At 36.6% G+C, this 13,232-nt stretch overlaps 1 protein-coding gene across 1 annotated transcript; it reads left to right on the top strand.

The window, feature by feature from the left end:
• Positions 1–5,065: 5,065 nt before the first annotated feature.
• Positions 5,066–7,301, top strand: LOC131073034 (probable (S)-N-methylcoclaurine 3'-hydroxylase isozyme 2). Its single transcript, XM_058009388.2, has 2 exons — positions 5,066–6,123; positions 6,303–7,301. The coding sequence occupies exons 1-2, from the start codon at positions 5,185–5,187 to the stop codon at positions 6,933–6,935; spliced, it is 1,572 nt and encodes a 523-aa protein (XP_057865371.2). The 5' UTR covers positions 5,066–5,184; the 3' UTR covers positions 6,936–7,301.
• The last annotated feature ends 5,931 nt before the right edge of the window (positions 7,302–13,232 follow it).

Below are 13,232 nucleotides of genomic sequence, written 5' to 3'. Positions count from 1 at the left end.
CCTTTGACGAAGATAAATTTGGGTAGAAGGTGTACAGAGTTCCTCCACTACATGAAATTGGGTAGAGAGGATTTTGAGAGGTATGTCTTCTAGAATGTTTGTTTGGTAGAGGATAGTTGTGATTGTGTGAATTGTATTTGATATTAGGATGGCAAAGAAGAAGAGTATGAGGTTCATCTTGGGAAAGGATTTAATAAATTTAGTTCTTGTAAGAATGCAGAGATCATTCATGGACAAAACTAGAAGAATAACAAGCAAAACATTATGGATTGTGGAAATTTCATGAATTTAAGAGCATTCATATCTAAGATTAATAATACGAAGAGTATGTTGAAGTTTTTGAGGAAGAAAGGGATAGCAAGAGATAAAAGGAAAGGAGAAGAGAAGAATATGGATATGTTTGAATCCTATTTTTTTAAAATAATATCAATTTGTTTGTACACGAATCTATGTTTGGAGATAAAGAAGAAACAAGTGTAACAATAAGATAATGACCTTTGAGGTCTCATATTTAATAAGTAAATTGATGAAGATTGATATGATGTCTTGAGAGAGGATGTGAAAAAGAGAGAAATTTTATTTAAAAGAAAAATATTAGATACATATCTGACAAGATAATAAAAGTTGAATTGGTGAAACAAATTGTTGTTGAGAATGAAGAGTATAAAGAATATGTTGCGGCAAAGGATGATGAGAAAGGATCTATAACAATAGTAGATGAAATGTGTAAACAAATCCAATGATTAATATTTTACATTTTGATAAAGATAATGGTGATGTGTATGCATATGAGGTGGTGAGAGTGGAAGAAGAGGTAAAAGAAGAGGAGATATGCCAATATTTAACTTCCATGATTTTTTTTAGTACAAATTTGTATGCAAGTTATACAGACGATGGTGGAGGTGAAATAGAGTGGGAAGAAATATTTGGGTCGAGGAGGTTGGCCAATGACATATTTATTTCTACAATAAGAGGAAGAGAGTAGGAGAGTGGTGAAACATGAGGAGTTGCAATATGAGGAGGATGAATGTTTTCAGAGATAAGTGCTAGAAGAGGAGAAGGAATAAGTATACAAATGCACATATTGTAGTGATGAATTTGTTGAAGGTTTTAAACCTACAAGGATAATTTAATGATGTGTAACTCCATTTTATGAGACCAGGCTCACAAAAATTTCTCACCATGTATATAATACATGAGCATTTAGGTCCATAAACAATCTCACATCACCAAAATAAATGTTGGCTTTTTTTCAATTTTGGTTTATTTGGTGTTCTTGGCATCTCATTGCATCTAGAAACCTCATTTTGTAGGATTGAAGATTATTCCTATCATGATCACCCAACCTAGTTGACAATTTTATACAGACAACTGTCTCTCAAAATCCATGAGAGATGTAGTAAAATTATTTTAAAAGAATGTTCATTATTTTTTTTAAGGGATAGGAGCTTCTAACCCGGAGCTATGAATTGTGAGGTCACAAACGAGGGACCTCATCCCCAATTAAACATTCAAAAATAGAACCCCAATGGGATTTGAACCTTGATGGTAAGAACAACAGTACCAGAACTTAACCATAAAACTATGCCAATACTAGCAAAAATATTGGTGGTTTGTATTTCACCTAATGTGGCAAATTTTCATGATCAATTCCTTATCAATTGGGAGACTTTAAAATTCTTTACTTTCGTCGATAATTAACCAAAAATATTAATTTTAAATATTTATTAGAGTTGGAATCAAACATTTTTGTAGGATTATTTGAGAGATCATTCCAAACATATTTGCTAATTTTTAAATGAAAATTTGATTCCACTAGACAATTATGCAAAAATCTATTTTTTTAGTTTTATCAATATTTGTTGGTCTCACAAATTCATCATGTGCATGTTCTTTAGATAATTAATTGATTAATGTGATATGGAAGATCACATTAGTGATGAAAGCACCAAAAACTAGGAGAGAAGAGTGTTATAATATGCCTCCTTATTATTGTTTCAAAATAGCTAACACATTAAAGTGGGGGGAGTGAAATTAAAGAGGATTGTTGCCCACTTTAATACTTCTTTTTTTTAATTTTAAGGAAAGTAATGTAGAGAGAGAGTGGGAGAAATAAGGGAGAAGGAGGTGTAGGTAGTGAGACAATCACCCACCTTTTGGGTTGTTAAAATAATAATAAAATAACTTCAAATAACAACAAAACCTCAAAAGATGTTGTGTTGAAGAGAGAGGAGTTGGTGATGTGTATAGAATCTATCCATTCTTGGAGTGTTTTTAAAATAGAAATTAAAATTAAACCGCGTTGAAGGTTTAAGGGACAAAAAACTAGGAATGCCTTTTAGAAGACAAAGAAAATGTAGATAGGGTCAATGATTGGCAAGTGTAAGGTTGGATAAGATGCTTTGATGAAGAGTGATAAATATCATATATACTGTATTGTTACAAACTTGTGTAGTTTATATTCTATTTTGATATCAATAAAATGTTGTGCAAATAATTCCATGTGTTTTGTTTTGTTGCATGGTTTTTGAAATTTGTGTTTGAAGGTTGTAAAGAATGAAATCTCCTTTGGGGTTCTCAATCTTCCATTTGCATTAATCACAACTATGTCATGTGTATGTGAGCATGGAAAGGCCAAACAAATAAGTTTTCTTGTCTCGCATCAACAATCATGGTTGTATCCCATTAGTGAACAATCTACACCATGATATTCATTGCGACCTTGTGTATCTCCCCTTTGCAAGGTGTACCAATCTTGTTGGTCCATGTTTTACATGCAAGTAGAGTGAGACAAGGAGACTGGTAGGGTGAGCTAACTAGTGTGTTAAGTGCTTAGATTTATTGTGTAGGTAAAGTTTTGGTTGTGGTAGCCTTTAACCAAAACATATAGCATATAAATGTCTAACATAGTTTGAAGAATGGGTTGTTAGTGTAGAAACAAGTGTTGCAACTATTGTGAGTGATGTTAATGACTTATAGTGATGATAGTGTAGGATAGGCTATGCCTAGTAATGAAGGCTAAGGTTGATGTGATGGCCTTGATTTAAGCTCCCACCATCATACAAAAGGATTTAAAAACTACCAAACCAAATTATGCGGATTTAAAAATGTATAGGGAACTAAGATATAGGGTAAAATGAATGTGGGGGATTAAATGTCATCTTGCATAATTTATAGATGAGGTTGTAAGCCAGTGATCTCAAAAACTTGGTCGTTCTCTCTCATATACAAGAACATCTTCAACATAATGCCTTAGGAATTCATGTTGTTTGGGCTTAAGAAAATAATGCAGATTGCGATGATGGAGTGGGGATTGAACTTAGTCATGGAAGTTAGGAGTGAATATAATAGACAATGGCCAGTCCTTAACACATGGTTAAATAAAAGGGTTGTAGTTTAATATTGTACATTATAGTATGGTATATTAGTTGATAGTTGCACACAATTTTACCTACTCCACTATATAGCCCAAGTGATATCTCTAGCATATATTGACCCACCTTTTGTGAGTGTAATACTTACGTAGAATTAATTGTTTGGTGATATGCATTGGCATAACTAGTTGAACAATGGGACACATAATATAAGAATATATTTTGACAATCACTATAAAGAATAATAGACCATAAAGTCTCATGCATCCTAGTAATCAAATTGTGTCTAAATGTGACAATATCATTTTAAAATATAATCACATGTTTGGAGTGCCCCCAATCAATGTGAAAGCTCAAATCAATAATCACATGTTCATCACATATCTAGTCTACATGTGTAATAAATGTGTCGTGTCCAATAATGCATCTAAATGGGTTGGAGTGAAAGTTAGCATGTCCACACATAAATGTCTATTGGGCACTTGTGACTATAACATATAGCTGAAATTTCCATTTCACCGTGCTTTGGTGGATGTCAATCATGTCAACCATTCATTGGTGACATCTTCGACCACATGCCTTTGACATATCAAACTCTAACAATACAATGAAACCCTTTGCCACTCATATTAGTAGGATTTTTTTTTTCAATTATTGATTTTGGTCCATGTGATCCATAATAAAACAAAGGAACAAATAGGAAATAGAAGAGTGGAAGCTTGATAATGTACTAGATGAAAATAACACCAATAAGGTAAATATAAAAACTATGGCAATAGTCATCATGTAAAAGTGACCATCTTTAAAAAGTAGGAAAGGGCGCTTCATGACAAATGGATCGACAGTTAGCATGGTGTTACCATTGGTATAGAAACAATCAAGATTGATTTTAACAACTTACATCATTCCCAAACAATTTGAATTGTTTGTTGATTTGAGACATGAAAGTAATCCCTCACATAAAAAACACACCTTTGATGTAATTAAACTCCAAATATCACAAGTCACACTCTACCTCTAAAATAACTCAATTAAAACAGTCAAAAATACGAAATAAAACGCTTTATAAAATAATACTTCATAAAACACAATTGAAAAGCATCTTATATTCTATTTTGTTTAAAAAATTATTTTCAATGCCCTCTTCAATCTTAAACTCCTCCCACTTCGTATGTGAAACAAACATTATATAACTAAATAAATAAAACATGTACACATATTAAGAGTCGCCAAGCCACGTCTATGGGAGCAAGTAAAACCAAAAAAAACAAAGAGCTAGGTATGGATTTAGCAATTAGGAAATGAAGACGTCTACAAGCGTGAAAAAATAGGACCCAGTTCCCTTACCCAGGAATTAAATTCCTTCCTGATCTCATAGACTGATGATCTCGTATACGTCATCAAAACTAACCAATTCATTAATTCATCCATTCAATTCCTGCAGGCGAATGAAACCCCGCACACGTGGATCAATGACTGCAATACAATGACTGCTAAACAAACGTGCTACTGCAAATTTGAAATAAATTCACCACCAGCCTTTTCTGAATTCATTAATTCATCCATTCAATTCCTGCAGGCGAATGCAACCCCGCACACGTGGATCAATGACTGCAATACAATGACTGCTAAACAAACGTGCTACTGCAAATTTGAAATAAATTCACCACTAGCCTTTTCTGACTGGATTCCACTACGTTCCAAAATGTACGCACGTCTGTGGACATTTGCTCAGCTTCACAATTTGGTACTGGGTCACATTACGTATGAAAACCAAAGAAAATAAAGGATCACCTTGTTTACAGATGACATGGATATTCCTAATCTTCCATTTCTTCGTATTCTGCTCTCCTTTTTCACAGACAATATGGATATTCTTAATCCTCCGTTTTCTTGGTATTGTGTGCTCCTTGCTACTGGTTCACTTTTATTCTTCTTCTTTCTATGGAGAAGAGAGCAGAGGACGAGGCTTTGTCTGCCCCCTGGGCCTCGTGGTTGGCCTATTGTGGGAAACCTCTTTCAGCTGGGGAAATCAATGCCTCACCACTCTCTCTATGCCCTCTCTCTGCAATATGGTCCTCTCATGACTGTCCGTCTGGGCATGAGAACAACAGTGGTGGTCTCCTCTCCTGCTATGGCCAAGGAGGTCCTTAAAACACACGACAAAATCCTTGCTGGGCGGCCGGTGATCGAAATAAACAAAACTCTGTCACATGACAAATCCTCGCTCGTTTGGGCTGATTGCGGTCCTTACTGGCGCCACCTCCGTCTCATTTCAACTGTTGAGCTCTTCAGCCCCAAAAGACTCGAAGCTCTGCAACATCTCAGAAGAGATCAGGTGTTTAGCACGATTCGACTCATATTCGAGGACAAGGGAAAGGTTGTGAACATCGTGCATACGGTGTTCTGCACGACTCTGAATTTGTTAGGCAACATGATCTTCAGCACAAGTGTCTTCGATCCACACGAGCCGGCTTCTGCAGGGTTCAAAGATACCATCTGTGAACTGATGAAAGTCCTGAAAAAGCCCAATTTGGTGGACTTTTTCCCGTTTCTCTGGTTCTTCCAACCCCAGGGAGTGTCCCGTGTGATAGCCAGGCATGTCAAGGCATTGTATGACTTTTCTGATACATTCATACATGAAAGGCAAAGCTTTCAGCGTGACGACTCGGAGAAGGATTTTCTGGATGTTCTGCTGGATTCCACAACTGAAGATTTCACTCTCACTGGTGTTCGAGCATTAATAGCTGTGAGTACTCGAAAGATTTCACGTCTCTTTTAGTTTTCTCCTATTGTGATAATGTATCACGGAGAACTAATCTGATGACGGATTACAACGTTGTTGACAACAACTATGGATTGTAAAAATCTGATATCATTAAAACCTCTTCTATTTTCCAGACTTCTAATCGTGCTCTCTGGTTTCAGGAATTGTTTCTTGCAGGTACTGAGACGACCACTACAACAATAGAATGGGTCATGGCAGAATTCATTCGCAATCCACAGAAATTAAACCTAGCCCGTCAAGAACTCGATGAAGTTGTTGGTTCCAGCCGGAAAGTGGAAGAATCTGACTTGGATCGTCTGCCGTATCTCCATGCAGCCGTGAAAGAAATATTCCGATTGCGCCCGCCGGGTCCTCTTCTAGTTCCCCACAAAGCCACAAGCAACTGCGAGATTGGGAGATTTGTGATACCCAAGGACACCCAGGTTATGGTGAACGTGTGGGCTATGGGGAGGGACCCTTCAATTTGGAAGAATCCTTCAGAATTTATGCCTGACAGGTTTCTAGAGGGTGAGAATAGCATGATAGAGTATGGGGGACAAAACTTTGAGCTAATTCCATTCGGAGCAGGGAGAAGAATTTGTCCAGGGCTTCCATTGGCAAGCCGTATGGTTCATTTGGTTTTGGCTTCTTTACTTCATTCATTTGAGTGGGAACTTCCTGATGGGATGAGCTGTGAGCAGATGGACATGAGCGACGAGTTTGGAGTTACATTAAAGAAGGTCGAAGAATTAAAAGCAATCCCCACGCCACGTCTTCCACATCATATATACTAGGGGACCCAACTTCTATGGCAACTAATCATATAAGGTAATCTAATAAATAAAAATATATTTGGGAATAAATATAAAGATAAGTATGATCGAAATAGGTAATGTAGTTGGTTAAATGTTTTGGGTTCTTTCTATATCATTTTCAAGTTGATTTTGTGTGTTTGGACTTGCTCAATAGTGGTGGCTTGCAAGTGGTTGTTGTCATCTATGAAGAAATTAGTCTTGTCCTAAAAGAGGCTTAAGTTGGGCTGGTTGTTGGAGAGATATATATATGTGTGTGTGTGTGTGTGCATGTTTTGATAAAATAGAAATAAATTTGTGAGAATGTATGTAAGGTTACTTGAAACAAATTAAATATGTGTTGAATTATGCAAGGTCTCTCTCTCTATCTCTCTCTCTCTCTCTCTAATACACTGGTAATATAGAGGAATTTATTGGAATATATGTGTATTTTGATAAATAATAATACATTTGTGAGAAGGTATGTAAGGGTCTATTTAGATGAAATCGAGAGAGGTCGAAACCATAACAAAATCACCACGTACGTGCACAAAAATGAGGAACTCACAAGCAATGAGACCACCGGGATCACAAAAACCATAAAAGGACATGCCATTTTTTGAACAAAGGCTTTTGATGGGAGCCTCAAACTAGTGGGAACAAGGATCTTGATGCAACATAATCACATAATCCGAACAAAGGGGTTTAGGGAAGAACCCCAAACCATCTTCCCCCTTATATTGTGACCAAAGAATCCAAGGGAACAGAAAACAAACAACAAATTTTTAAAGGCTTCCCACAACCTTTTGCCTGAAAGACCACCTTGAAGGACTTTCTTCAACAAAGCATAACTACTAAATCATCCCTCAAGAGGATACACAAGAGGATTCAGGGCAAAAGCATTGTCCCAAGAAGAAAATGACATCCCCTGGAAGAAGTCAAAAACCGCCATAGAGGCTAGTAAGAAGGGAGAAAATCGTTCTCTAATTAGTCGCTCGTAGGGTAACCAACCCTCAACACGATCCACATCCAACCCACCATTGACAACAAATAACCAACTCCAACAAGAAATGTGGGGTAAGTGCACAAAGATGGTGGTCAAAAAGGGGGGTATAAGTAGACACTTTTTTTCTGAAATCAAGTGAACCTGAACTTGGAGGCAAAATTTGAAAGTCATCCACTCAAGATATGAAGATAATAAAAGAACAAATATTGTAGTACTCTGAATCTAGTTTCCAAACTACTAAACGTTTTCAAAATTTGATAAGATTAAGGGGGTCAAATCCTTCGCGCACGAAAAACTGACCCTAATTTTTTCTAAAAAGCATAACATAGTGTTTGACGTGCGCATCAAAAAATTCATAGTTAGATTTAGTATTTTGACAAATCCTTTCGCAGAAAGATAGTTGAGAGTGAGCACTAGAAGATGTGTATTTTTTTGTAATTTTTTGTTGAGTATTTTTTTTTAATGATTTTTCCAATCGAGCACATCCTGAAAATTAGGTACCTGTTCGTGCGTTAAGCATAAGTTGCACTAAACAAATCAAAAATACATTTTTTTTTTAAATTGTAAAGAATCAAGTGCATTACAATAATATATAAATTTTTTAAAATTTGGATAAGTATATCAAAAGTTATTCAAAAAATGGTGCACCTATGTCTGTGAGAACTATGGAGACACTGGTAAAAGAAATTCAATAATAATATGTTATTGTTGTTCAAATTGAAAAAAAATTATATGGTTAGAAATCTTAGAAGATGGGTGAAAATATGGTGGCAATTTTAGAAATACCCACTTGATGAAGTGTAAACCTGATGATGACAAAGTCAATAAACCAAGTTGATAAAATAAAACACATAAAAAATGAGAGAAATGGAGGGAAATCAAACTTCCAAACCATAGCTTTGTCATCCAATCCTATTTCCAAGCCTAAACAGTCAAAAGCGCGTACGGGGTACTACAAGTTTAAAAAGCGCGTACGGGGTACTTGTGGTGTAAGCAGCGCGTACGCGCTCTTTTTACTATAAACAGCGCGTACGCGCTATTGTATAATATGATATTTTATATATAATATGTGTATATACATATAATATATGTAATATATAATATGTGTATAATATGATATTGTATATATAATATGTGTATATACATATAATATATAATATATTAAACATATATATACACATGTAAGTGTATTGTCTCCCCCTCTCAAACGCATACAAGGTTCCTCTCTCTGTCTCTCTGTCTCTGTCTCTCTCTCTCAAATACCCCATCCCTCTCTCTCTCCCCTTCTCGCTTCCTCCATAACCCATCCCTCCCTCTCTCCCCTTATCTCTTCCTCCATATCCCATCCCTCTCTCTCTCGCTCTCTCCCCTTCTCCCTTCCTCCATACCCCATCCCTCTTTCTCTTCTTCTCTCCCTCCCTCCCTCCATACCCCACCGCATCTGTGTCTGCACTTCTATAGAAGTAAGTGAATTTATTTCTTGTTAGCAACTTCCTCTTTGATTTTTATCATGTATGCTCTCCTAAGAAAATTGGCTGATGGATTTGTGTGTGTATATTGAATAGGAGGAATAGGGTTTGAGATTGAACCACGAGTGTATTATCGTGACAAACAAGGAAACCTGCACAACAATATTCTTTTTGAATGTGTTTTTAATGAGCATAGCAGATGTGAAAAATAGTGTCAACAAAGCAACATGATGAGTTAGAGTACCTGCAATATGTTTTTCAGAAGGAAACAACAGGTAGGAAGAGAAAGAGGGAGAGTAAAACAAATGATGTCCCATAAAATGATAGTGGTGGGTATGCGAGAGTTCCCATGTTGTTATGCAACGCCTGTCACCTAAAGAAATTAAAGTTTGTTGTATGCATGGCAATGGTAGTATATGATGATCATCACTTGTCAAACAACTTGGAACGGTACATACCCATGAAAGAAATCAAGTGTGTAATTCCTATAATCACAATCAAGATCAGTCTTATAACCTTGCAAATTTAATAGCATCATATGTTTTAGAACTTAGGCAGTAGTCTTAGGGTTAGGTCAAGCTCTTACACTTGCTTTTTAGCGAAGCCTCGATGTTTGTTCGCTTGGAGTCTCATTGTATGATGTTCTATTCATAACTTTAAATTTAATATATCATTTTATTAGCCCACCATATGACCCCTTAGGTCTCATTAGAGGTCGTATTGTTTCCTAAGAGGTCAGACGGTGTCCTGTGACCCCTTAAGACCCCTCAGGACACCAATGACCCATAACAACACCATATGGTGTTCTAAAGGGTCCTATGGTGTTCTGTGACCCCTTAGGACACAATTTGGTATCGTTATAGGTCCTATGGTGTGCTATAGGGATAATATAGTGTCATATTGTGTCCCGGATTCGATATCTCTTCCTCTCCCTATGTCCCCCCTCATTCTTCTCTCCCTATCTCCCTCTCTCCCTCTCTCTCTCTCCCCTTCTCCCTTCCTAAATACCCCATCCCTCTCTCTCTCACTCTCTCCCCTTCTCCCTTCATCCATACCCCATCCCTCTTTCTCTTCTTCTCTCCCTCCCTCTTTATCTTCTTTTGTAATTCCTATAGTCACAATCGAGATCAGTCATATGGTGTCCTGTGTCCTTTCTCTCTCCCTCTCCCTCCTTCCCTCCCCCCTCTTCTCTCCCTCTCTCCCTCCCTCTACCTCTCTCCCTCTCTATCTTCCCCCCCCCTCTTCTCTCCATACCCTCTCTTCTCTCCCTCTCTCCCCTCTTCTCTCCCTCTCTCCCTCCCTCTACCTTCCCTCCTCTCTCTCTCTCTCTCTCTCTCTCTCTCTCTCTCTCTCTCTCTCTTCCTCTCCCTCCCTCCCCCCTCTCCTCTCCCTCCCTCCATACCCCTTATTCTCTCCCACCCTCTTCTCTCCCTCTCTCCCTCCCTCCTTCCCCTTCCCTTCCGCCCCCCCTCCTCTCTCCCTCCACCCTACTCTCTCTCTCTCTCTCTCTCTCTCTCTCTCTCTCTCTCTCTCTCCCTTTTCATTCACATCTTTTCTACTAACAATAGTGCGTACGGGATACTGAAACTATTAGTTCAATGCCCTACCATAACTTTTTTAAGGCAAAGGAGCGCGTACGCGGTACATATTACTTTTACTGAGCCCATTATTCATTACCATGCGATAACATTTTTTAGGCTTTGGAGCGCGTACACGCTACTTATTAGTCCAGAATGGGAAAAAAGAATACCGTTGGGCTTGTCAACATTTTATGGACTAACAGCGTGTACACAGTTATTAATGTAGCGCGTATGCGGTTTATAGACATAGTTTTAGTTGCCCAAGAGCCTCAACGACCTCAAAAGAAGTTTTTGAGGTCATTGAAGGCCCCACTAGAACTGTGTCAGCACTGCTATCACTGTATTATATATAGAAGTAAGTGAATTTTTTGTTTTTGCATGATTTCAAATGATTGAATTGTTGTTCTTATTAGTTTTTGTCAACAGTATTGTGATTGTTTAATAGTTTGATTCCAAAAAATAGTGATAAGATACATATTTATGGTTATTTGTTTGTTTATGAGCTTTTGTTTACATATATATGTAATATGATTCTATTTAGGACAGTCGATATCAACCATGGGAAAGAACAAGCGAGGAATGATGGAACAACGAGAGGCTCAAAAGGAAAGACAAAGGTAGCGTATGAAGAAATTGCGTGACATAAGAACAATGTGAGAAGAAGGTATGTCATCCTCAACATCTCAATTCTATTTACCAAATGAATATAAAGCACCTAATGCAATTGAAGAAGAGACATTTGATTTACCATTTGATACTAATGCAATTGAAGAAGATAGTGCATTGAATAATCAATTAAATGATTAATGTATTACACCTTCTCTACTTGATGAATTGAATGTACATAATGCACCGATGTTAACACCTCCTAGAATCATTTGTAGGAAACCAAAGTATCTAATTGACATTGATGAGAATATATTGAAGTCAATGCCCAATAAAATGAATGAACGAACTTGTAGGAGAATGGTTAAAAGAATATGGCAAATTTATTTTAATAACTTAAATCAAACCGCAAGATGTCAATTAATTTTTCAAATGATTAAAAATTTGAATTTTAGAGAGACAATGAAATTTCTAGGCCTAAGATCATCTGAAAGTAACAGTGAAAGAACTATTGTGAGAAATTTATTTGATGCATATCAAGTTATTGGTTCAAAATCACGTACTAAAGATTCTAATGGTACTCGACGTGTCATTACATCAACCATAATGAGCAAGAAAATAAAAAAAGATCGTTTGATAAGAAAAACAAGTAAGTCATTAAACATTAGTAGAACAACATTAAGTAAAGTATTAAACAGGCGAGAAAAAATAGAGGAACCTAACAATAATTCTCTTTGGGCATTCTCGGGTAGACTACCACGCAAAGACAAGGTTGTTGTTGATGCACTAAAAACATTAATTGAAAAAATTTGGCATGACAACACAAGAGTTTCGCCCAACCAAAGAGATGTTGTTAGAAGGTGAATTGGGTCTACAAATCGTGAGCCACATGCCAAACACTATTTGGATATGACTCAAACTAAATTTTATGAAAGATTCCTTCAAAAGTTTCCTCAAATAAGAATTTCTCAAAGATTTTTTGAAATGGCAAAACCTTTTTATATTAAGATTAAGCATGTACGCACCATGTGTTGTTGTAGGATGCATATTGAATTTTCCATGCATTATGATATTTTTTGTCATATTTGTTCTACTTTGCACACTAACGATGTTTTGCAGGAATGTAATATACAAGCATCTCCTAAGTCGGTAAGAGAATTTATTTCAAGTGTGTTATGTAATAGACATAATGGTTGCATTTATTATAAGATGTATTGTTTGGAAGACTCTTGTGCTATATGTGGTGATTTGCAACACTTACCAAGATGTGTACATTTGGAGAGCACACATGAAATTGGTACGAAACTAGTTTCTTTTGGAAAATACAAGACAGTCACATATGGAGTTAAAGATGGAAAATATTTGAAGAGATGTGAGCTAGTGAAAAATGATATATGTGTAGCTCAATTTATGAAAATGTTTCAAGAGAAACTAGTTTATGAGTACATAATGCATACACATAGAGCTCGATAGTTAGATGAGCAATTCAAGTTATGTAAGGACACATTTCCTCTTGGCACCATTGTCTCTATCGTTTATTTCGCTGAAAATTATACACTACAACCTCAAAATGAAGTGCAATCCATGTATTATCAATCTACACAAGTTTCTATTTTTGTACACATAGCATTCATGCATG

This window comes from Cryptomeria japonica, chromosome 6, assembly GCF_030272615.1.
Source record: "Cryptomeria japonica chromosome 6, Sugi_1.0, whole genome shotgun sequence".
Classification (NCBI taxonomy): Eukaryota; Viridiplantae; Streptophyta; class Pinopsida; order Cupressales; family Cupressaceae; genus Cryptomeria; species Cryptomeria japonica.
Note: the sequence above shows the minus strand (reverse complement) of the source record. Positions and strands in the feature narration are given on the sequence as shown.

What these genes read in the sequence shown, in the direction of transcription:
- LOC131073034 (XM_058009388.2), top strand. Translation starts at nt 5,185, where the DNA reads ATGGATATTCCTAATCTTCCATTTCTTCGTATTCTGCTCTCCTTTTTC. An exon ending in GTGTTCGAGCATTAATAGCT is followed by an intron (nt 6,124 to 6,302) that starts GTGAGTACTCGA and finishes CTCTGGTTTCAG; the next exon opens with GAATTGTTTCTTGCAGGTAC.